General features: G+C 47.0%; 1 protein-coding gene across 1 annotated transcript in view; it reads left to right on the plus strand.

Moving 5' to 3' along the window:
- Window positions 1-1,539: 1,539 nt before the first annotated feature.
- The window catches only part of ITGB1BP2 (integrin subunit beta 1 binding protein 2), a 59,517-nt gene continuing 35,527 nt past the window's right edge, over window positions 1,540-25,529 (plus strand). Inside the window, exons 1-8 of the mRNA XM_073556183.1 lie at window positions 1,540-1,651; window positions 1,777-1,826; window positions 1,927-1,983; window positions 3,325-3,488; window positions 4,467-4,570; window positions 4,652-4,707; window positions 4,786-4,856; window positions 10,690-10,801. Of these exons, the coding sequence (XP_073412284.1) occupies window positions 1,540-1,651; window positions 1,777-1,826; window positions 1,927-1,983; window positions 3,325-3,488; window positions 4,467-4,570; window positions 4,652-4,707; window positions 4,786-4,856; window positions 10,690-10,801 (726 nt within the window). The remainder of the gene's footprint in view (window positions 1,652-1,776; window positions 1,827-1,926; window positions 1,984-3,324; window positions 3,489-4,466; window positions 4,571-4,651; window positions 4,708-4,785; window positions 4,857-10,689; window positions 10,802-25,529) is intronic.

The following is a 25,529-nucleotide window of genomic DNA, read 5'->3' on the forward strand; positions in this document are numbered from 1 at the left end:
ATTATTCTCTGTATTGTCCAGCAGTTCAAAGTGAATATACTGAATATATTTATTCAGGAACAAAGATAACACAGCTCACAACTGGTATTTCTTATAGCTTAGGATCTTTATGGAGACAGAAACTCATGCACTATTAACCAGCAGTAAATAGTTGTTGCAATATATACAATAATAAGCATCATTCCAACAGTGTGTGATTTTGTTTTCATTGTTTTTTTTTGGGGGGGGAGGGGATCTGGTGGTACTTGAGAACGTGCCAGTGTGATTATATCTGGCATACAATACAAGGTGGCTCAGTGGTTACCTCTGCTGCCTTGAAGGGCTAGAGTCTGACCAAGGACCTCATCTACTGGACATAGTTTGTATGTTCTCCTGATATTTGCGTTGGCTTTCTATACTTTCCTCTCACACTTCAAAGACATTCTGATAAAGAAAGAAGACCGTGAGCCCCAATGGGGATAGTGAGTGATGGCAATGCATGTAAAGTGCTACAGAATGTTGGAGCTATATAAGTGAGCATAATAAATGGTTTTATTTTATTTACCGTCTTATGAGTTAAATACTTGTGGTCAGGTGCATGGCGCCTTATACTACAGCTTTTTAGTTTTTTCTCTTGTACCTCTTATTTTCTGTGAATCTGGATGTTTCTCTCTCCTCTAGATCTTTCCTGTAGTTTCTGCAGCTTAGCCGGAGTGTTCTGTCTCGTCACCTGTCACAGCTATTGACATTCTTATTTCCATCTTTGGTGCTGGGCTGGCACCCACGGAGTCTAAAGATAGCACCATGTGTCCGGCCTGCACAGTGTGGTGCGCTGTCCGGTCACTCTGCGACTATACTATTGCACATCTACAGGTACTTGGTTCTCATTGTCTAACTTCCTTCTGTTATGCGTCTTTCTTTTAACTGATCTGTATATTTCTTCTTATTAGGCTATGGTCATGCAAGGCAATCTGTCCGATTATGCTTCTCACACTTTGATCAGAGGGTAATCCGATGTTCTCGGATGTGAAAAACAAAAAAACATTTTTCTCTTTTTATCACCATTCAGTCAGCATGTGAAAATTGGACATCCAAGTGAGGTCCAATTTTTTCAACACACCTATTCCCTTGAATGGCTAAGTGTGTTCCAATTATCGGAGGCAAATTTTGCATGTTGCAATTTTTGGTCCAAGGAAAAAATCAGACAAGTGCATGGACTCATGGAATAACATGGGGGATGAATGCTATTTTTCAAAACGTTGGATAGATCTCGTCTAATTTTTATGTTTGCCTGCACGAGCCCTAATTCTGCTTGGTGAAACTTCTTGTATCATTACTATTAGTACTTATAGATCTCAACATTCTGACATCTTCTCAGTTTCATGCAAATACTTATTTGATTTTATACTAATCAATCAATTATCTGTACCCTTCAGTCTTTATAATTCTAATGTTTCATTTTTCAGCCGATATTGGATTTTTCTCTTCACTTCTGTACCGTCTACTTGACAGCCTACTTTCCTTATCTCACTTTGGTATTCTATACCCATTCCTGACATGATGAGCAGTCCGGGGATTAGTCTGAATGATACACAGGATAACCTGGATCATTATTTGCTATGTTATAACAAGGGATGCGGACAGCGATTCCTTCCCAACAGCAACGCTGCAGGTTAGTGTCTTTTACAGTATGTCCAATGTATGTGCACTTTGTAGAATATGGGTATGTCATACACAGGTGGGTATCAATGGTGAGGTATCTATGTAGGAATCACTTAGTGTATCTCTTGTCTCCAGACTCTTGTCTCTTTCATCCGGGATACCCCATTTTTCATGATGCTTTAAAGGTCAGTCTCAACTCTCAAGTCTTTTCCACCCATTAAACAATACTTGTGCTTGCTCAGATTGCTTCTTTTAACTCCTTTCATTATGCATCTCTCCTTTCAGGGCTGGTCTTGCTGTAGGAAACGCACAACAGACTTTTCTGAATTTCTAGCTATAATGGTATGCTATCAGCTGTTTTCTTTTGTACTTTTAGTTGAGATTTGAAGAGTTTATAATATTAACTTATCTAAAGGAATACAAAATGGGGAGACTTATAGGACATGCAATGCTCCTCTGGGCATTTAAATAGCTGCTTCAGAGAGAAAGAGGACAGGAAAGCTAGTGCCACCTATTGGAGGTCGAAATTGTAAAAGTCAACCTCTCACGGGGTCTTGCCACATGACTTTGAGGCAAAACCCTTGAAATATGCATCCGCAAATGGAGCAAAATGGGATTCCAGCTTCAATTGCAAAATTTATTCCAAATAGAAGGATTCCATGGTTAAAAAATAGACATAACGCATTTCAAAGTCACAAACTTTGTTCTTTATTAGAGCTCTGATGAAGAATACAGATTGTGCGTTCGAAACGCGTTGTTATGTCAATTTTTTAACCATGGAATCCTTCTAACTGGGATTAATTTTGGAATCCCTTTTCCTTTTCGCATTTCACAATAAGTGATCCCTTGAGTTCCGCACTTCAGGACCCCTCTGATTTGGGTGAGCTGGTTATCTTTTCTTCTTTTGCAAATGGAGCGATTGGTTTGTCTCCCTTAGACGGCTGATATAGATTTTTAGGATTGCTGCCTCCTTACTAGAGCTCCTGTCCTCTTCCTCTATAATAGCTATTTTTTGCCCTATGAGATGCGGCCACCGCCAACAGGGGCTTATCTACAGCATTCTGTAATGCTGTAGATAAGCCCCCGATGTAACCTGAAAGATAAGAAAAGCGAGTTAGATTATACTCCCCCTGATGGCGGTGGCCGCATCTCATATTGGAAAAATGAGGCGACAGATTCCCTTTAATAATAATTCCATCACCTGTGCAATACTAAGGAAATCCTAAAAACATGACATATTGGGAGCCGTGAAGGACTTGGAGCTTGGGAAACACTGGTCTGTAGGAGTATAAAAATATATGCTGGGAAAGGTCTGTAACCTATACATTCAGGTAAGTGAAAACACATTGAGCTCTTAAGCCCCCAAATACATATTAACATAACGCCAGCTTAACGTGCTGATAGTGACGGATTCACCCTGCATAGGGTGTACCTGACAGATGATTATTAGGAGATAATGATCCGGCATGTCCAATGTCAGGCTATTGATCCTTTTGCTCTCCTTGAGATAAGCCGCATGAAGAGGTGTTTGGTGGCAGCTCTCTCATAGAAAACATAGGATCCTCGGGCAAGTGAGTGCCCTTGCATATGTTTTAGGTTAGTGTCCTTCCTTTGATTACTGAGTTTTCAGTTCTGCACCTTTTTACTATATGATACACAATGCTGCTTTCCCGTTTATTCCAGGGCTGCACCAAGGGTTTTCACAGCAATGAGAAACCAGCTGAACACTTGAAGCCCGACATTTCTAGAAGTAATAACGCATCTGACAGCCCAGGATCCAAATCATGTACAGAAATCATTGTACAAGGTCCCAAATCGGCAGAAAAAATGCAAAAGGAGAGACCGAGGTAATGAGGGGAATTGCTGTTAGCTGATCGAGCATCAGCCATCATAAGTGTATGGTAGACTTTATCCCACTAGTCTTTAGGCGGCTATGTAGTTCTGATGAAGGATGTCCAAACTGGACACTTTTGGCAAGGACCAATTGTTAGAACTCCTCGCCGTGTATGGTCCAGCCATCATAATAATAAATAAGGTATTCCAGTAGTGTTGCATAAACTGACCATCGACCAGTATCTGTATAAGTACAAGTACAAAAGGCTACTCAGTGCATAGAAGGTGTGGGAGTAGATCATGATGGAATCTTTGTATCTCGCGCATTGTGCTAGGTTCTCTGTATGTCATTATGTCTGGGAGGATTCTGCGCAAGCGCATGGGAGATCCATCAGTGTCGTGATGTATGCTGTGACTTCCTGGGCATCAAAGCCTCCTGGGTGCCATGACACTCAGAATACCTGGCACAGTGGATGAGGTATGAAGTTTCCATCATGACCGGTGGGGATTCCGGAGATGCGGCGAATTATGGGGGGGTCGGCGAAGTCAGTGGTGAGGGGAGTATAATGAATTGTCTAGCTTTTAAACTTTTGGATGGCGAATTATGGTTAAATAAAAAATTGATGGTCAGCGGACGCTATTGGGCTGAATTCCCCAAAAAATCCGCATTTTGGTGAATATGGATTTTTGTAAAATTCGAGTAGAATTCAATTTCACTCAAATGTATTCACTGCTCTCTAATAAACAGTGCACTGACTGGCATCAGCGTAGGACAGAAAGAGGAAGACCAATTAGCAGCAAGTTGAAGTACGAAAAATCATGAGGAATAGCTTTTGGCTAACAGTTATTGAAAGTGAATGGGTAGCCTGTATATCTGTGATCTCATCAACTGATACACATTAACGTAGGCTGAACTGGGAACGGAATGTAATTCTTGAGCTCTATTCTGCAGTACAAACACAAGCTCATTGCCCAGTTTTGGTTACTTTTAGGACACAGGAACAGATGAATCCTCTTGTGCTCAAAGTGTCTCGATCACTTGAACAAGAATTGGAGAAGCTCACATTACAGTCAAATAAAGAATCAGAAAACAAAGGTCTGTGATAACACGTGATATGGGTTATATCAGTACTTTGTATCTGACTGCACAATCATTGAAATGCTTTTCTGGTTTCAGTTGACACTTCAGTAACATTATTGGGGACAAGATGCAAGCACTCAGGATGTAAGGTGGTAAGCAGTCCTAATCCTCTAGTACTGTACAGTGATGTGGACGATGAGCAAAGGACATAGTCTGGTCTTCTTATACAGGTCTACCAAGGGCCAGAGAGTGACGTAGCAAGCTGTGTGTATCACCCTGGGGTGCCGGTGTTCCATGAAGGGTAAGGCATACAGGATTCTTATTAATGCAATGTTGAAGGCTTCTTTTTATCTTACATCCAAATGATCATTTTTGCATATACATAATTCATGCAACACATTCAGTGTGCATACGTATGTGTAGGTATATGTATATATATATATTTATAAAGTATCTTGATGTTTTTGTTTTTATTGCTACTGCCCTCTAGCATCTTCTTTTTCTGAATTTCATGCTTTATGACTTGTTTTGTTCAACTTCTGAGATGTATGGAGCCATAATATGCCCTTGAAATGGAATTTGTTACCAGTTTTTTGCTGCCCATATGAGAGTATCATGATGTAGTGGCAGACACACTGATTCCAGAGATGTGTCACTTTCTGGGTTGCTGCAGATCTAGCAGTTCTCTAAATGATGAGCTCTGTATAACTCCGCCCACACCTCTGATTGGCAGCTTTCTGTGTACACTGTGCATAGGCAGAAAGCTGCCAATCAGTGGTGGAGGCAAGGTTATACAGAGCTAATGAATATGGAAGACTACATGACAGCAGGTGCCAATACTGATTATCTCATGATAATAAAACAGTGGTTTATCAAAACTACAGCAAGCATCCCAGTAATTGACAAATTGCTGGAATCAGGACCTCTGTCTTGACATCATGCCACTCTCAGATTATGTGGCAAAAACCTGGTGACTTATTCTCATTAATGTCCTTTTACACAGCCAATGATACGGGTGGGACAATAAATGTTAATATCTGACCACTGGCCTTGTAAACATGTCTGCTGATAAATGACAACCATGTTTATTACCGTAATTTCCTGTGCACGTGCCCTCCAAATTTTGTCCTTGGATAGTAATACTCCATGTGCAACTTTGATGGTCACAATACTGAGATCCCCCTATAACAATAATGTTTAAGTGCCAACTTAACATTTAATAATGTTCTCTGAGTTCCCCATGTATAATTCCTCTATATGTAGTATGCTGGGCCCACAGCTCCCCTATACATAGTATGATGATCCCACAGCTCCCCTATACACAGTATGATGATCCCACAGCTCCCCTATACACAGTATGATGATCCCACAGCTCACCTATCCACAGTATGATGATCCCACAGCTCTTCTATACACAGTATGCTGATCCCACAGCTCCCCTATATACAGTATGATGATCCAACAGCTCCCCTATACACAGTATGATGATCCCACAGCTCCCCTATACACAGTATGATGATCCCACAGCTCCCCTATACACAGTATGATGATCCCACAGCTCACCTATCCACAGTATGATGATCCCACAGCTCTTCTATACACAGTATGATGATCCCACAGCTCTCCTATATACAGTATGATGATCCAACAGCTCCCCTATACACAGTATGATGATCCCACAGCTCCCCTATACACAGTATGATGATCCCACAGCTCCCCTATACACAGTATGATGATCCCACAGCTCCCCTATACACAGTATGATGATCCCATAGCTCTTCTATACACAGTATGATGATCCCACAGCTCCCCTATACACAGTATGATGATCCCACAGCTCACCTATCCACAGTATGATGATCCCACAGCTCTTCTATACACAGTATGATGGGCCCACAGCTCTCCTATATACAGTATGATGATCCCACAGCTCCCCTATACACAGTATGATAATCCCACAGCTCCCCTATACACAGTATGATGATCCCACAGCTCCCCTATACCACCATATGATCCCACAGCTCCCCTATACACAGTATGATAGGCCTACAGCTCCCTTATATACAGTATGATGTCCCCCAGAGTTCCCCTATACATATAATGATGTCCCCACTGCTCCTCCAATACACAGTATAATAGTTAATAGCGTTCTGACACCTTGTGACGCTGCACTGAAAGCCGCTCTGCAGGTAGGAAAGTAACTTTATTCTTCCCGGCAGCCTTGCTCTTCCAGTCATAGGGGTGGCACTGGCATGGTTTCAGTCACTGCTCTGTGTATAGAAAGTGGCGGCTGTAACCTCACCTCGGCACTGACTGAAAGCCGCCTCAGCACCGTCTGCCACCCGGTAGTTACCTACTGGTGCCCCTATAAATAATAATGCTTCTTAAATGCCCACTTAATATTTAACTGAGTCCTGCTATGTACAGTAGTAATGGCCCCAGCATTGCTGATGTGAGCAGGGGGTCGTGTGATGACTCTTTCGACTTCTCCCAATTATCTTCTATTGAGTCAAGTCAAACTAACCTAGTCGACATGTGCAAATAGCAAACGTGGTTGCATGACCGCCTGATCACACCAGTGGTCTTGGGGTGTCATGATGGCAGGCGCACCCCATCATGATTTTGTGGTCTGTAGCCTCAGAGTGACTGCAAACAATTATCCCAACCCTCTAATAACTTTATAATAATAAATTGCTTATTATTACATTATTAAATAGAATGCAGCTCGTGGTTACTGTATGGTTATACTTGTTAGGGGGCAGACAGGCTGACATATTTTTTGTGCGAGGATCATATCACAATCCTCAGACTGACCGTCAGCGCTCTACACCTGAGTGTGACAGCTGCATAGTAATTCATCGCGCTCATGTCAGGAGCGGTACTGGCCAGTCCGAAGATTGCGGTGCGATCCTCGCATGAGTTAAGCGCCCATCTGTCTGTGCCCTGGTTATACCTTGTTATACTAATACTGAAATATTAATCTATTATTAAAGTATTAACGAGCTCACAAGTTAAAAAAAAAGCCCATTCTCTCACAGCCACCGCCCAGTACCCTGTCCCCCTCACCCCACAATAACCCCACCTCTCACATTCACCCCCAGTGCTCTGTCCCCCTCCCCCACAATACCCCCATCCTCTCACATTCACCCCACAGTGACCATGATATGCCTATGCTGAATGAATTTAATACATTTCATCCCCATTTGAACCAGTCACAGAAGAAGACGTAATCAGGCTCCTTGCATTTTCTCTCCCTACCAATTGCACCAGTGACCCCATTCCATCACATCTCCTCCAGTCCCTTTTCCCTACTGTCACCACTCAGCTAACTAAAATATTTAACCTCTCGCTCTCTTCTGGTATCTTTCCTTCCTCATTTAAGCATGCCATCATACAGCCATTACTTAAAAAACCATCCCTCGACCAAAACTGTGCCGCTAACTATAGATCTGTCTCTAATCTTCCCTTCATCTCTAAACTCCTGGAACTCCTGGTCCGCACCCGTCTTATCGCTATCTCTCAAATAACTCTCTCCTCGACCCTCTACAATCCGTTTTCTACTCTCTACACTCTACTGAAACTGCCCTCACTAAAGTCTCTATTGATCTTCTAACAGCTAAATCTAATGGTCACTACTCCCTGCTAATTCTCTTGGATCTCTACGAAGCATTCAACACTGTGGATCATCAGCTCCTCCTCACTATGCTGTTTTATTGGCCTCAAGGACACCGTTCTCTCTTAGTTCTCCTATCTCTCTGACCGCTCCGTTACTGTATCTTTTGCTTGCTCCTCCTCCTCCTCCTATCTTCCCCTTACTGTTGGGGTTCCTCAAGGATCGATTCTAGGCCCCCTCCTCTTCTCTTTGTATACTGCCCCTATTGGTCAAGCAATCAGTAGATTTGGCTTCCAGCACAATCTCTATGCTGATGACACACAATTATACATTTCTCCTGATATCACGCCTGCCTTCTTGGAAAACACCACTGATTGTCTTACCGCTGTCTCTAACATCATGTCCTCCCTCTACTAACCTACCTATGCCCGACATTGCCATTTCCGTGTGTGGTTCCACCATTACTCCTCAGCAACATGCCCGCTGTCTTGGGGTCATACTTGATTCCGAGCTTTCATTCACCCCCCACATCCGATCACTGGCTCGCTCTTGTTATCTTCAACTCAAAAACATTTCTAGAATTCGACCCTTTCTTACTTTCGACTCTGCAAAAACTCTTACTGTTTCTCTTATTCATTCTCGTCTGGACTATTGTAACTCTCTACTAATCGGTCTCCCTGTTACCAAACTCTCCCCTTTCCAATCCGTCCTGAATGCTGCGGCCAGGCTCATATTCCTCACCAATCTCTATACCGATGCCTCTACCTTGTGCCAGTCCTTACACCGGCTACCCATCCACTCCAGAATTCAGTATAAACTTATTACCCTCACCCACAAAGCACTCCATGGCTCAGCACCACCCTACATCTCCTCCCTAGTCTCAGCCTACCACCCTACCCGTGCCCTCCATTCTGCTAATGACCTGAGGTTAACATCCTCATTAATGAGAACCTCCCACTCTCGTCTCAAGACTTTTCATGTTCCGCGCCGATTCTTTGGAATGCACTACCCAGGCTAATACGATTAATCCCCAATCCCCACAGTTTTAAGCGTGCCTTAAAAACGCAATTGTTCAGACTGGCCTATCGCCTCAATGCACTAACCTAAATATTCCTGTGTGGCTCATTTCAAAATTTTTTACCATATCCAGGATCCTAGCATCATGTTCTCACATGCTTCTTGCATTTAATAGCCCTCTGTGTCTGTACTGTTACATATTTAGACTGTTAACTGGTTCATGCAGCAACAGGAACACCCGATTCTTACACTAGGGATGGTCCAAACAATAAAAACAATAAAAGCAATTGTTACCATCCACCTTTCATGTCTCCCCTCATTCCTATTGGTATCTGTTTTGATCTATGTGTTTATTGCTATGCTATGCTGTAGTGTCTATTGTCTGTAGAAGTCCCCTCTATAATGTAAAGTGCTGCAGAATATGTTGGCGCTATAGAAATAAAATTATTATTATCCCTACTTACCGATGAAGTTTGCAGGCAGTGACTGAGGCAGGACCAGGAAGTGTCCAGTATATGCACACAGAGGGCACTAGGACCCATTGTGCCTGAGACAACCAGAGCCTGCATGGCAGAAACTGCAGCTGCTGCCGGCCAGGAAACAGCTCCTCCGGTGAGACAGCAGCACCTTACACTGCACAGACAGGCTCTGCAACCTGCCACTGTGCAGTCTGTCAGACAGGGGAGCCGGCATTGTGCTGCTCTCTCCCTGACACCTAAGATACTGGCCATGTCTCCCAGTGGGCCCCTGCATGTGACTGGGCCCGGGGCAACGGCCCCCTCTGCCCTCCCAGTAGCTACGCTACTGACGTGACTTTGATCAGATTTTCATCAGTGTTTGGTCTGTGTGTTAGTTTTTACCTTCAGTATTTTATCACTGGTTTTCTAAACGCAAAAAAAACAGAAACTGCAAATTTCTTCCACCCAATACAATGTTAAAATGGTTTGCACATTAGCAGCACTGTGTGTTGTCAGAGATTTTTCATTGCTCTATAGACTTGTAAGAGTAATTTTGATCCAGATAGGTAAGAAAAATGGACATGTTCCAGTATTTTTTTTTGTTTGTTTGCAGATATGTAAACGGCTCCACTGATTATAATGGATACTTGTTCTAGCCATGAAATACATTTTCACAGCAACATTATGTAAAATTCAGAAACTATCTATATATAGGTTTTATTTTAAAACTATCATTTTTTCAATCTTTCATTTACTTTTGTTTAGTGAGATATCCGCAGATTTTTTATTTTCCATGTATAAAATCCACTTTCAGAGACCTCATCCTTTTACCCTTGAGGTCAAAACCATTGTTTATTCTGTGGTTCTCTGTCCTGGGAATCCTATTTTCCCTGAATATTTCTGCAGAAGTACTGAAACTTTTCTTGTAATAGTTTGTTTTCACGAAATTTGTGCCTCCTTCTGTAGGTATTGTACATTACAGTAAAAGGCTGCATATTATTTTATATAGATGCATAATGCTCCTATTTCTGATGTTTTCTCTACAGGATGAAGTACTGGTCATGCTGTACCATTAAAACAAGTGACTTCAATGAGTTTCTAGAGCAGAAAGGATGCAGCACTGGGACACATCTGTGGGTGCAGCCACCCGAGAAGCAAGTAAGAGATGAATGTACAATTATGCATATAGGCTGCGTTTGAAGTTCTAATTCTCTGTTTGCTCTTATGTTTAGTGCCACTTCAGGTTTCCACTGCCTTTTCAGGTACTTTAGATTGCAAGAATAGAAGAGTGAGCAGTGATATTCTTGTCATCCAAAATCCTGAAACCTCTGCTTGATATCTGTATTATTACAGTGATGTGATAAATATATTGTAACTACCTGAAGAGCACGGCGCTGTCCCGGCATAGTAACTAACTGCGTTAGTTATAACAACTTATAATGATTATATATATATATATATATATATATATATATATATATATATATATATATATATATATATATATATATAAAGCTGAGTGTATAGCCCCGCCCACTACGCATAGCCACATGCACTATAATATCCCACATCATCCCGTCAGCCAGAGCTACCGGACTACTACCCCTAATATCCCACATTGTCCCATCAGCCAGGGCCACCAGACTAATAATATCCCACATCATCCCGTTAAAGCCACCGGACTACTACCCTTAATATCCCACATCATCCCGTCAGCCAGAGCCACCGGACAACTACCACTAATATCCCACATCATCCCGTCAGCCATAGCCACCGGACAACTACCCCTAATATCCCACATCATCCCGTCAGCCATAGCCACCGGACAACTACCCCTAATATCGCACATCATCCAGTCACAGCCGCCAGACTACTACTCCTAATATCCCACATCATCCCGTCAGCCAGAGCCACCGGACTACTACCCCTAATATCGCACATCATCCCATTAGCCAGAGCCACCGGACTACAACCCCTAATATCCCACATCATCCCGTCAGCCTGGGGTCAGAACCAGAGCGCTGAGTGGAACGGTCCTAACTTCCATACCGGTGATCCCTTTAAGAGAGGCCTGTCGTCAGAACCAGAGCGCTGAGTGGATTTGCCCTGACTTCCATACCAATGATCCCTTTAATAGAACCCTGGGGTGAGAATCAGAGCGCTGAGGGATTTACCCTAACTTCCATAACAGAGATCCCTTTAAGAGAGCCTGGGATCAGAACCAGAGCACTGAGTGGATTTGCCCTGACTTGCATAACAATGAACCCTTTAATAGAACCCTGGGGTCAGAACCACAGCGATGAGTGGAACGGTCTTATGTTCCATACCGGAGATCCCTTTAAGAGAGCCTGGGGTCAGTACCAGAGCATTTGAAGGCAATTGCCCTGACTTCCATACCGGGGATCCCTTTAAGAGAGGACTGGGGTCAGTAACAAAGTGCAGATTGGATTTGCCCTCACTTCCATACAGTGGATCCCTTTAAGAGGGGCCTTGGGTCAGAACCAGAGCGCTGAGTGGATTTGCCCTAACTTCCATACCAGGGATCCCTTTAAGAAAGCCTGGGATCAGAAACAGAGCGCTGGATGGATTTGCCCTGACTTGCATACCAATGATCTCTTTAATAGAACCCTGGGATCAGAATCAAAGCACTGAGGGATTTGTCCTAACTTCCGTACAGGAGATCCCTTTAAGAGAGCCTGGGGTCAGTACCAGAGCATTTGAAGGCAACTGCCTTGACTTCCATACCGGGGATCTCTTTAAGAGAGGCATGGGGTCAAAACCAAAGCACTGGATGGATTTGCCCTGCCTTCCATACTGGAGATCCCTTTAATAAAGACCTGGGGTCAGTACCAAAATGCTGAGTGGATTTGCCCTAACTTGCATACCAATGATCCACGGGAGGGGGGGGGGGAATTCTGTGGGGTACTCGGTACCGGGCCGGTGTCAGGGGGATGTGTCACAGCAGCGGTGACCCAGTCCGTGGCCCTGGACGCCCAAGCAATGGGGAGATGTAGTTAATGGTAGAATAGTTCGTGACGCCACCCGTGGTGTTTGGCAAATATGGTGTTAGGCCAACGCTGCATACAGATCCGCTGGGACTGATGGTAAGTGCAGCTTAGATGGTAAAGCTCCCCACAGGTGGAGCTGTAGTCCCAGGGCAGTGTAGATGTAGCTGGCACGGGGATGTAGCAGTGCCGAAAGCATAGGGAACAGACAAGACACAGTGGTTGTAGTTTCTGTACCTTTACTGAGTATATGCAGTCCAGAGTCCTGATTACAGATGGTATTGGAGCAGGTTAGCCTGGAAGCAGATCAGGATTCTCTCTCAGCAGAAGGGCTGTGCAGTCTCCTTCCTAGCGCTTTGTAGTGTGAAGCACTTCAGTACTTAGGTACTCTGAAATGCCTCTCTTCAGATGTTCCTAGAACTATACTTGTGTGACAGACAGCTGTAGCCTTTCTCGGGGACTCCTCTCCTGAGTCCTGGCTCTCTATCCAATTGCTGTTGTGTCCCAAGTCTTTGGTGAGAGCAGGGCATTTACAGCCTCCTACTCCTCTGGTATCTGTGGCAGGACTGTTAGTATCCATACCACCGTGGAGACCAGGCTCCAGTCTTTGCGCTCTAGCAGTGAGGGAGCTCTCCTCCCGGAGCTCAACCTCCACCCCGCTCCACACGTCTGCACATGTGGACCTCCTCGCACTATCTGCCTACTCATTTCTCCTGACCCTCAGAGAGTACTCTGCTCCTCAATCCTGGTTCAGAGTTCCACCTGGTGGCCCGGAGTGGAACTGTGTTGCATGCATTAGGTTAACTGCTGGAGAGACCCATCACTGCTTCCAAGCTTGGCATTACCCTCCCCTGGAGGAAGGCAAAGCCACTGTGGCGACCATACTCCTGGGGGCGCCACATTCCCCCCTAGTGCAAGTCAGCACTCCTGGGCTAAACAAAAAGAAACATAAATAACATATAAACATTTGAACAATAATATTTGTACAAGATTTGAAAAAGGAAAAATGTACAAAAACCAAGAGCTCAAAAATGGTCCTATGATGATGATAAGTCCAGCATCAATGTCCATGGTCCATTCCTGGCAAATGGTAAACTATTTACAAAGAAAGTTTTTGACCACACACAAGTCCTATGGTTCAGTGTCCATAAGACAAAACTGGTAACTTCCAAAGGAAACTCTTACAGGTTACCTGTAGGTACAAAACTTAGAAAAACAAAACAGTTACATATATACATTCAATTTCAATATTCACATTTTACTTTATATGCGGAACCTAACTGGTAGTACACCCTGTGTGGTAAGAGTAGCGTAACACTGGTGTTGTAGTGGTTCTAACTACCGGTGTAGTAACGCTCTAGATATGCTCCTGGTAATTCTACCTGGCACAGGGACACTAACTGGTCTGTGAACTCTTGGACTCACCACGGGCACGACAGGTTCACCACTGGCAGGGCGAGGGTTCTCTGATTCCACTGCTGGTGTGGCCTCTGCTACCTGATTTTCTCGGTCTTCAGGGTTTTCTTGAGTCCTATCCTCCTGTGCTTCTACTTGGGGAAATAACACCGGCACCACGATTGCATCATTAACTCTAGTCCAATTCGCAGGGAACTCTCCCAGCACGGTACTGACTGTCTTTTATTCCTCTGTAGCTGGGATGTTATCTGATCCTCCCGCTTTTACTTTCAACTGGTCAGGGCATAACTTCAAGTGATCCCTGGATACCGCTGCTGAGGTCTCTCCTCCATCTTTGCTAACAAGGCATACTTTGGCATTATCAAAGTTCGAGGGCAGAATTGTATAGGGCTCCTCTTCCCATTGATTATCCAGCTTATGCAGTCTTCTTTTTCTCTTGAGAACTTGTTCTCCCGGCCAAAAAGGAACAGCAGGTGCATTTTGGTTATAAAGTCTCTCCTGCTTCTACCTTGCCTGAGCCAGACTCTTTTCCACACACTCCTGTACCCTTCTGTACTGCTGCTGCCTCTCCTTGTCCCAGTCAGCATCTGGTGACGTTACTTCAGGCGTCAGGACTCCCATGTCCAAGTCAATAGGCAGCTTACCAGGCCTTGCTCTCATCAGGTACGCTGGAGTACAGTTGGTAGAGTTCACTGGGATATGGTTGTAGAGGTCCACCAGATCGGGCAACTTTTCTGGCCATAGATTTCTCTCCTCCAAGGGCAATGTCTTCAGTAAATCAATCACTACCTGGTTCATCTTCTCGCACATGCCGTTGGTCTGTGGGTGATAAGGTGTTGTCCGGATCTTCTTACACCCATGTAAGTTGCAAAATTCATGGAACACTTCTGCCTCGAAAGCTGGACCTTGGTCTGTCAGCACCCTCTCAGGATAACCATGTGGTCTACAGAAGTGATGTTGGAATGCTCTGGCCGCTGTCCTGGCTGTTAGATCTTTGACGGGCACAACCACCAGGAATCTTGAATAGTGGTCCACAATGGTAAGGGCATAGAGGTAGCCTGACCGGCTTGGAACCAGCTTCACATGGTCCAGGGCTACCAACTCCAGGGGCTGTTTGGTGATGATTGGCTGTAAGGGAGCTCTCTGGCTGTCTCGATCCTTTCTGCACAGGTTACACTGTCCACACTCCCAGCACCACCTCTCAATGGCTCTTCTCATGCCAGTCCAGTAGAACCTCTCTCGGAGCAATGTTTCCAACTTCTTCCATCCAAAGTGTCCAGCTCCATTGTGGTAGGCTTCCAGGACCATTGATGCATCTCTCTTCGGGACCACCACCTGCCAGACCAGTTCATGTGTGCGGGCATTGATACTCCTCCGACACAGCTTCCCCTCATATATGAACAGCCGGCCTTTCTCTTTCCACAACTGCTGGGTTTCTTCCGGAGCATTCGAATCTGGGCGTGAGTCAGCTTGTAGCAGTAGCTCTTTCACCAGGTGGACTGCAGGGTCATTATCTTGCGCTTCTGCCCAGTCAGGATGGGGCAATGGGTTCAGAGTGACTTCCTTCAAGCCAGACCGCTTGTTTCTCACTCCTTGAGCACGTTGGGCCGCCAGTGGCCGGTGGAAGGGAGGCAATTCTACCTCTTCCAGAGCCTCAGGGTCTTCTCCTGCATCTGGCAGATTAGGCATCCGGGATAGCGCATCAGCATTGGCATTATTGTGCCCTGCCCGGTACTTGATGGTAAACTCATAATTGGATAACCGTGCCATCCATTGCTGCTCCAGTGCTCCTAGCTTGGCAGTGTCCAAATGGGTCAACGGATTGTTGTCCGTAAAGATTGTAAATTTGGCCGAAGCTAGGTAATGCTTGAACCTTTTGGTGACAGCCCAGACTATGGCAAGGAACTCCAGCTTGAAAGAACTGTAATTATCAGGGTTCCTCTCAGTGGGACGCAGCTTCCTGCTGGCGTAGGAGATCACTCTCTCTTTTCCATTCTGTACCTGCGACAGTACTGCTCATAATCCCACGTTGCTGGCATCTGTGTACAGCACAAAGGGTCTGTCATAATCTGGGTAGGCCAGAACTTCGTAACCTGTGAGAGCCATCTTCAATCTGGTGAAAGACCTCTCCAACTCTTCAGTCCATTCAAATGTGGAATTCTTCTGCGTGCCTTTCTTGGACTGCCCCACCAGAAGGTTTTACATCGGGGTGGCTATTTCAGTAAAGCCTTTGATGAATCTCCGGTAATAACCTACCAGTCCCAGGAATTGGCGTACTTCATGGAGGTTGTTGGACTTCGTCCAGTCCCGGATGACTGTGACCTTGTCAGGATCTGGTGCCACATCATCTGCACTGACCACATGACCGAGGTACTGTACCTTAGGCTTCAGGAGATGGCATTTTGAAGGCTTCACTTTTAGGCCAAAATTGGACAAAGCTTCAAACACTTCAGCCAGGTGTTACAGATGCTCTTCATAGGTTTTGGAGAAAACGATGACATCATCCAGTTACAACAGGACTGTTTCAAAGTTCATGTGTCCCAGGCAGCACTCCATCAGCCGTTGAAACGTTCCTGGAGCAGTGCAGAGTCCAAATGGCATATAATTGAACTCACAGAGACCCATTGGAGTGGTAAATGCGGTTTTCTCCTTGTCTGCCTCTGCCACGGGAACCTGCCAATACCCACTGGTGAGATCCAAGGTGGAAAAGTAGTTAGCAGTTTTAAGTGCAGCTAATGACTTTTCAATTCTAGGTAATGGGTAGGCATCTTTATGTGTGATACTGTTAATTTTCCTGTAATCAACACACATTCTCATAATACCATCCTTTCTCTTTACAAACACTATTGGGGCTGCCCATGGGCTACAACTGTCCCTAATGACCCCTGCTTCCTTCATCTCTTTCAACATACTCTTAGCACATGGTACTGTGTTGGGGGTATAGGTCTGTACCTGTCCTTTATGGGTGGATGGTCTCCAGTGGGGATATGATGTTGCACCCCTTTTGCCTGCCCAAAATCTAGTGGGTGTTTGCTGAATACCCGCTCATACTCTTGTGTCACTCTGTAAACCCCATTTCTCTGGTATGAAGGTGTAGAGTCAGTTCCCACTTGCAGTTGCTGGCACCACTCTTCTAGCTGCTTCACAGGGCCATTGTCCTCCACCGGATCGGATGAGACCAAAGCTCTGCTGCCTGCAATGAGTTGTTATTAACAGTGAGCAGCTTAGCAACTGTGGCGTACCAAGGTATTGTGGCTTCCTCCTCCCCACAATTCAAAAGGCGTACAGGTACTCTCCCCTTTCGTACATCAACCACCCCTCTGGCTGTCAGGACAGTGGGCCTGCTATCCGAATATACTGGCTCTACCAATGCCTGGTAATCCTGCCCTCTGAGACCTATGGCTGCCCGACACCATATCAACATTTCACTCCTGGGGGGTATTACAATGGGGAAGGCATCACTCTGACGCTGCCAATCTGTCCGCCAGAGAGTTCTACCTGTTGTCATCAGGGCTCGGATCTCCTTCTGCAGGACTCTCTGTTCACTGGAACTAGCAGTCTCAGCCACCTGTTGCAACAAGACAATAACCTCGGACAGACAGTTTTCAATTACATTTGTACCAAGAGTCATCATGGGATTACATTCACGTCGATCAATATCAACAATTATCAGTCCTTGTGATTTTAGCTCTACCCGCCCCACTTTAACAGTAATTTCCTTGCATCCAATCTGTGGCAAGGTATGACCATTACTAGCAACTACTGTTAGTTCATCAGTTGGGCCACGGGTGAGTTCAGAATCAGCCCAGTACCTCTTGTACAAAATATACAGCATAGTGGTCACCTGGGAGCCAGTGTCCAGCAAAGCGTTCATGGGGATGCCGTCAATCACCACAGGGAGGATCGGTCTCCCTCCCACATACTTGGCTCTCCAGTTCCTTGGGCCTGGTGATCCTACTCCTGGGGGTTGGCCCTATGCCCCAGGGGTTGCTCGTTTAAAGGACAGTACCTTGCAAGATGACCTGCTTTGTAACAGCGGCGACAGATGGGACGCCCGTTCTGGTCATAGCGATCGTTGTTCCTTCCTCGAAGTGGCGGGGTCCTCCTCCTCCAGAGCCACGGGACATCCTGTGGACTGGAAGCAAGCTGAACCTTTTCTTTGGAGGAATCCTGCAGGGACTGCACGGTCCTAGTGAGTGCAGCCATTCCTTTGGTCAGCTCCTGGACCTGAAGACGCAGCTCCTCTGGATCTTTATCCACGGTCTGGGCATCAGCCTCCACAGGGATGGAAGGAAAGGATGTAGCTTCCTGATGGTAGGTGATCGCTGGGCGCCTAGGGGGCGCTGGATGGCTGTCAGAGGATTCCTGCAGTACACGGATAGCCCTGTCCTTAAACTCAGCAAAGTTCAAATCAGGGTTTTGCAGGGTAATGATGCGTAACTGTCCTCTGTGGGTACTGGACAGGAGTCCTTTGATGAACTGCTCCTTTAACAATTTGTCTTCTTCTTTCACACTATCAGAGTCAACTTGCTTAACTGCTCGCAGCGCCTCCTGCAGGTTGAGGGCATAGTCCTTGATACTGTCTTGCGCCCTCTGCTTACAGCCAAAGAACCGCATCTTAATTTCAGCTGCAGTGCGGGTGTCAAAAGTGCTTCTCAGCTTGGCCAGGATCTTTGCAACAGTGTCTTTATCAGTGTCCTGCCAGGCTTTCCCTTTTCTCTGCCCTGCACCCGTTAGCTGTCCAATCAGGATATTCACTTTCTGGTCTTCAGACAGAGGGTAAACTTTAAGTAAGCTGCACAGTCTTTCTTTAAATTCACTCAGGGTGTGGGACTCACCCGAGTACTGCGGTAGCCAGGCCGCTCCCGGTATGTAGGGCATGGATAGCGGCATTATGGGGACCGCTGCGGCGGGCGCTCCTCCTGGCGGTACCGTTGGGCTGGCGGCACCTGCCGCTGCATCGTCGTTTGGCGCGGACATCTTCTCCCCCCCTAGTTAACGTTAGCCAGGGCCGGGGGTTATGTGAGCTCACCGGCGGCCGCTTCGCAGGCCCGACGCTCCGGACTGTAGGCCTCAGCTCCTCCCCCTCTCGCGCACTGTCCTCTCTTCCCGCGCGGCACTTCTCTTCTTCGCGCTCTGCGGCAAGCTCCGCCCACGAAGGCCACCCCTCTTTCTTCCCACGCACGCCAAGCAGCGCGGCAATGGCGGTTTCTGGCACCAAATTCACACAGTTCACAATCACAGTCTATGGCACACAGGACCCGGGGATACCGGGCTCCGTAATCCTGCTCGTGACGCCAAATTGGGTCACCCTCCCAGGGCTGTGGGGTACTCGGTACCGGGCCGGTGTCAGGGGGATGTGTCACAGCAGAGGTGACCCGGTCCGTGGCCCTGGGCGCCTAAGCAATGGGGAGATGTAGTTAATGGTAGAATAGTTTGTGACGCCACCCGTGGTGTTTGGCAAATATGGTGTTAGGCCAACGCTGCATACAGATCCGCTGGGACTGATGGTAAGTGCAGCTTAGATGGTAAAGCTCCCCACAGGTGGAGCTGTAGTCCCAGGGCAGTGTAGATGTAGCTGGCATGGGGATGTAGCAGTGCCGAAAGCGTAGGGAACAGACTAGACACAGTGGTTGTAGTTTCTGTACCTTTACTGAGTATATGCAGTCCAGAGTCCTGATTACAGATGGTATTGGAGCAGGTTAGCCTGGAAGCAGATCAGGATTCTCTCTCAGCAGAAGGGCTGTGCAGTCTCCTTCCTAGCGCTTTGTAGTTTGAAGCACTCCAGTACTTAGTTACTCTGAAATGCCTCTCTTCAGATCTTCCTAGAACTATACTTGTATGACAGACAGCTGTAGGCTCTCTCGGGGACTCCTCTCCTGAGTCCTGGCTCTCTATCCAATTGCTGTTGTGTCCCAAGTCTTTGGTGAGAGCAGGGCATTTACAGCCTCCTACTCCTCTGGTATCTGTGGCAGGACCGTTAGTATCCGTACCACCATGGAGACCAGGCTCCAGTCTTTGCGCTCTAGCGGTGAGGGAGCTCTCCTCCCGGAGCTCAACCTCCACCCCGCTCCATACGTCTGCTCACGTGGACCTTCCCGCACTATCTGCCTACTCCTTTCTCCTGACCCTCAGAGAGTACTCTGCTCCTCAATCCTGGTTCAGAGTTCCCCCTGGTGGCCCGGAGTGGAACTGTGTTGCATGCATTAGGTTAACTGCTGGAGAGACCCATCACTGCTTCCAAGCCTGGCATTACCCTCCCCTGGAGGAAGGCAAAGTCACTGTGGCGACCATACGCCTGGGGGCACCACAATTCATTTCTGTCATGTGCTCTGTGCTCCTTTCTGGGGGGGGGGCAGACAATGGCTGGGAGCTTATGTTCCTGGGGATGCTAGATTTCTCCCACCATGTCAGTGTCTGCTGAGGTGTTGTCAAGTGGGAAAACTTGCTCATAGCAACCAATCATAGCTCAGCTACTTTTAACTAGCTCTGGTGAAATGAGAGATGCTTAGTGATTGGTTGCATGGAAAACTGTTGCTCATAGCAACCAATCACAGCTCAGCTTCTTTTGAACAGCTCTTTTGAAATGAAAGATGCTTTGTGATTGGTTGGTGATACACACACATATATACATACATTCAGTTTTATATATAGAGATGTGGCTGCCTGACACCTAGTGGATGTGAGATAAGCCTGTAATAATACTTTAGTATATATAGGACCATATAATATTATTATTATTATTATTATGCATTTATATAGCGCCATTTATTCCATGGCGCTTTACATGTGAAAAGGGGAAATATAGACAGGTACAATAAACATGTGTAAGACAAGGGACACACAAGTACATAAGGAGAGGGGACCCTGCCCGCGAGGGCTCACAGTCTACAGGGATGGGTGAGGCTACAGTAGGAGAGGGTAGAGCAGGTCGTGCGGTGGTTAAGTAGACCGAGGATCATTGCAGGCTGTAGGCTTGTCGGAACAGGTGGGTCTTCAGGTTCTTCTTAAAGATTTCCGTTGATGGTAAGAGTCTGATGTGTTGCGGCAGAGAGTTCCAGAGTATGGGGGAAGCACGGGAGAAGTCTTGTATGCGGTTGTGGGAAGAAGAGATAGGGGGGAGTAGAGAAGGAGGTCTTGAGATGATCGCAGGTTGCGTGCGGGTAGGTACCTAGAGACCATATCACAGATGTATGGAGGAGACAGGTTGTGGATGGCTTTGTATGTCATGGTTAGGGTATTTAATTGGAGCCTCTGGGCAATAGGAAGCCAGTGAAGGGGCCTGGCATAGGGGGAAGCTGGGGAATAGCGGGGAGACAGGTGGATTAGTCGGGCAGCAGAGTGTAGGATGGACTGGAGTGGTGCTAGAGGGGAGGCCAGAGAGTAGGAGGTTGCAGTAGTCAAGGCGTGAGATGATAAGAGCATGCACTAGTGTTTTTGTTAGCTCGTGGTTGAGGAATGAGCGGATCCGGGAAATATTTTTGAGTTTGAGGCGGCAGGAGGAGGCGAGGGCTTGGATATGTGGTTTGAAAGAGAGCGCAGAGTCGAGGATCACCCCAAGACACCGAGCATGCGGTACTGGGGAAAGAGAGCAGCCATTGACATTGATGGATAAGTCTGGTGGAGGGGTACAGTGCGTTATGGGAAAGATGACGAATTCTGTTTTGTCCATGTTCAGTTTGAGAAAGCGAGCAGAGAAGAAGGCTGAGATAGCAGACAAACATTGTGGGATTTCAGTCAGTCATATACAGTATATCTCACCAAATCTCCACCCCTGAGTGTGGTTCACTTTGTAAATTGAGACCTATTTGTGTCGAACATCTCTGTGTGACATCTGCCTGCGGTCTGGACTGCAGCCAGACAGCACCCCGAGAAACACTGAGACCCTTTACCCCTATACAGGGATCTGGATTTATAGCAGAGCCCAGGAGGCGCTGTCTGAATAGGAGCAATGACCAGAGCAGGACGGTCGCCAGAAAGGTGTTCCAATACAGGACACAGAGGCAATGATATCCGAGACTAAACCAGTCAGGCAGAAATGGTATAAAAACAGTAGACAGTAGCAGAGTCAGATTCCAGGCCGAAGCCAGAGTCATAAACCAGGAGGGCAGCAGAGGTACGGAATCGTTAGGCAAAAGCAGAGTCAGAATCCAGGCCAAAGTAAGAGTCATAAACCAGGAGGGCAGCAGAGGTACAAAGTCGTTAGGCAGAAGCAGAGTCAGAATCCAGGCCAAAGTAAGAGTCATAAACCAGGAGAGCAGCAGAGGTACAGAATCGTTAGGCAGAAGCAGAGTCAGAGGTCCAGGCAAAAGTCAGAGTCAGTAAAACAGCAATTCACACAGTAACACGCAGGGGAACCAAGAATATATCCGGCGGCCTGCAAGAGCAGTCCCAAGGTATTTGAGGGATCAGGTCATCCCTTACAGGCCCGTGGCCTGATGATGTCATCCGGACCGCCCCAGGACCAGGCTGGATGGTAATGCACCAGCCCCTTCATGACTGATCGAGGAGCGAAGCCTGCGTCCAGCGGACGCCTGCGCAGGAGCCTCATGACTATCGCCGCCATCACTCGGGGTTGAAGCACAACGCCTCCCAGAGACCAAGGCCGAGACTGCAGGCCACGGGTCAGCCGGTGATAGGACAGTCCGGGGCCTCCTAGTGGTCGAGGCTGGGACAGCAGGCCCTGAGTCTGACGGTGATGTGATAGTCCGGCGCCTCCTACTGGCCGAGGCTGGGACAGCAGGCCCTGAGTCTGATGGTGATGTGATAGTCCGGCGCCTCCTACTGGCCGAGGCCGGGACAGCAGGCCCTGAGTCTGGCGGTGCCGTGACAGTACCCCCCCCTCTAAGAGGGGCCTCCGGACCCTCAAAACCCGGTTTGTCAGGGTGGAGGAGGTGAAACCTCCTAATCAACCGCTTTGCACGAATGTCACTAGCGGGGACCCAGGACCTCTCCTCTGGGCCGTAGCCCTTCCAATGCACCAAATATTGTACCGAGTTTCTCACTAGACGGGAATCAAATATGCCCTGGACCTCGTACTCCAAGGCGCCCTTGACCAAAACTGGAGGAGGAGGGGACCGGACGGGACGAATTGGGGAGTGGTATACCTTGAGGAGGGACTTATGAAAAACGTTAGGAATTTTAAAAGACTGCGGGAGCTTTAACCGAAACGCTACCGGGTTAATTACCTCTAATATTTCATATGGGCCGATGAACCTGGGACCCAGTTTGGCCGACGGTACCTTAAGTTTGATGTTTCTTGTAGAGAGCCAAACCTTGTCACCAACTCCCAGGTGCGGCCCCTGGGATCGTCGTCTATTAGCTGCCGAAGTCTGTCTAATTTGAGCCCCTTTTAAATTAGAGTTTACTTCGGACCAAATAGTCTTTAGACGATGTATATTTTGCTCAACCCCTGGGATTTCCGACATCTTGGCCGAAAATGATCCAAAGCGCGGATGTAGTCCAAGGTTACAGAAGAAGGGGGTGGTTTTGATGGAGTCTTGGTATCTATTATTGAGAGCGAACTCTGCCAATGGCAAATGTTCCACCCAATCTGACTGATGTGCTGAGACATAGCAGCGGAGATATTGCTCCAGCGTTTGGTTGGCACGCTCAGTTTGACCATTCGTCTCGGGATGGTATGCCGAGGAAAAGGACAACTCAACACCAATACGTCTACAGAACGCCCTCCAGAACTTCGAGACGAACTGGGTACCCCTGTCGGATACGATATTTGCCGGAACGCCGTGCAAACGTACAACGTGAAGAACAAACAACTTACTTAAGGTTTCAGAGTTGGGTAAGCCGGACAGGGGAACAAAGTGAGACTGTTTACTGAACCTGTCCACCACCACCCAAATACAAGTTTTCCCCTCGGAGGGTGGCAGGTCTGTAATGAAGTCCATGGAGATGTGGGTCCATGGACTTTCAGGGGTGGGCAAGGGCTGAAGCCAGCCGGCAGGACGGTTATGGGGGGACTTGGCGCGGGCACAGACTTCACACGCTGAGACGTACTCCTTACAGTCCTTGGCCACCGTTGGCCACCAAAAGTTCCTGGTTACCAGCCTAGTGGTATTATTGAGACCAGGGTGGCCTGCCAGGATGGAGTCGTGAGATTCTTTTAACACTCGTAAGCGAAAGGTAGCTGGAACGAATAATTTTTTTGGGGGCGTAGTGTCAGGAGCTTGTTCTGATGACCTACGGATCTCCTCCAGAAGGTCCAGAGATACTGCCGACACGACAATGCCATTAGCCAATATGGGGGCTGGTTCATAGTCCTCGGTGTGTGTGTGACAAAAGCTGCGGGAGAGGGCATCTGCCCTCACATTTTTGGTTCCGGGGCGAAAGGTGATTAAAAAAAATCGAACCTGGAGAAAAACAAGGCCCACCTGGCCTGCCTAGGGTTTAGTCTTTTAGCCGACTCTAGGTAGGTTAGGTTCTTGTGATCGGTAATAACAGTAACTTTGTGTTTGGCGCCTTCGAGGAAGTGGCGCCATTCCTCGAAGGCCCACTTGATGGCCAATAATTCTCGGTTGCCAATGTCATAGTTTCTCTCCGTGGCAGAGAATTTGCGGGAGAAAAAGGCACATGGGCGAAGCTGAGTGAGGGCTGCAGTGCCTTGTGAGAGCACTGCTCCCACTCCGACTTCGGAGGCATCTACTTCCACAATAAACGGGTGGTCCAAGTTTGGTTGAATCAACACCGGGTTGGCCACGAAGCACTCTTTTAGTGTAGAAAAAGCCCTGGTTGCCTCAGGATTCCAATTAGTCACGTCCGCCCCTTTCCGGGTAAGGTCCGTGAGTGGCTTGGCAATCTCTGAGAATCCCCGGATGAACTTGCGATAATAATTCGCAAATCCCAAAAATCGCTGTAGTGCTTTCAGCGATTTGGGTTGTACCCAATCCTTAATGGGTTGAATCTTGGCGGGATCCATGCAGAACCCCTTGCCTGAGACCATGTATCCTAAGAACTGCACCTCTTCGGCAAAAAAAACACATTTCTCAAATTTCGCGAACAAAGAGTTTTCGCGCAGTCTCTGCAGTACTGAACGGACGTGTTGAGCATGCATCACAGGGTCAGCAGAATAAATCAAAATGTCGTCCAGATATACGACGACATACACCCCACAAATATCTCTGAAAATATCATTGACAAAGTGCTGAAATACTGCAGGAGCGTTACTGAGTCCGAAGGGCATTACCAGGTACTCAAAATGGCCAAGGGGTGTATTAAAGGCCGTTTTCCATTCGTCCCCATCTCTTATGCGGACCAGGTTATATGCCCCCCGGAGGTCAAGCTTAGTAAACCAGCGAGCTCCCAGTAACTGATTAAACAGATCAAGAATGAGCGGCAGCGGGTATTGATTTTTTACGGTTATGGCGTTCAGCTCACGGTAGTCAATGCATGGTCTAAGTCCACCATCTTTTTTCTCTACAAAGAAAAACCCAGCTCCTACAGGTGAGGTG

Source organism: Dendrobates tinctorius, unplaced genomic scaffold (assembly GCF_039654945.1).
Source record: "Dendrobates tinctorius isolate UK_male_01 unplaced genomic scaffold, ASM3965494v1 ptg000231l, whole genome shotgun sequence".
In the NCBI taxonomy this organism is placed as follows: Eukaryota; Metazoa; Chordata; class Amphibia; order Anura; family Dendrobatidae; genus Dendrobates; species Dendrobates tinctorius.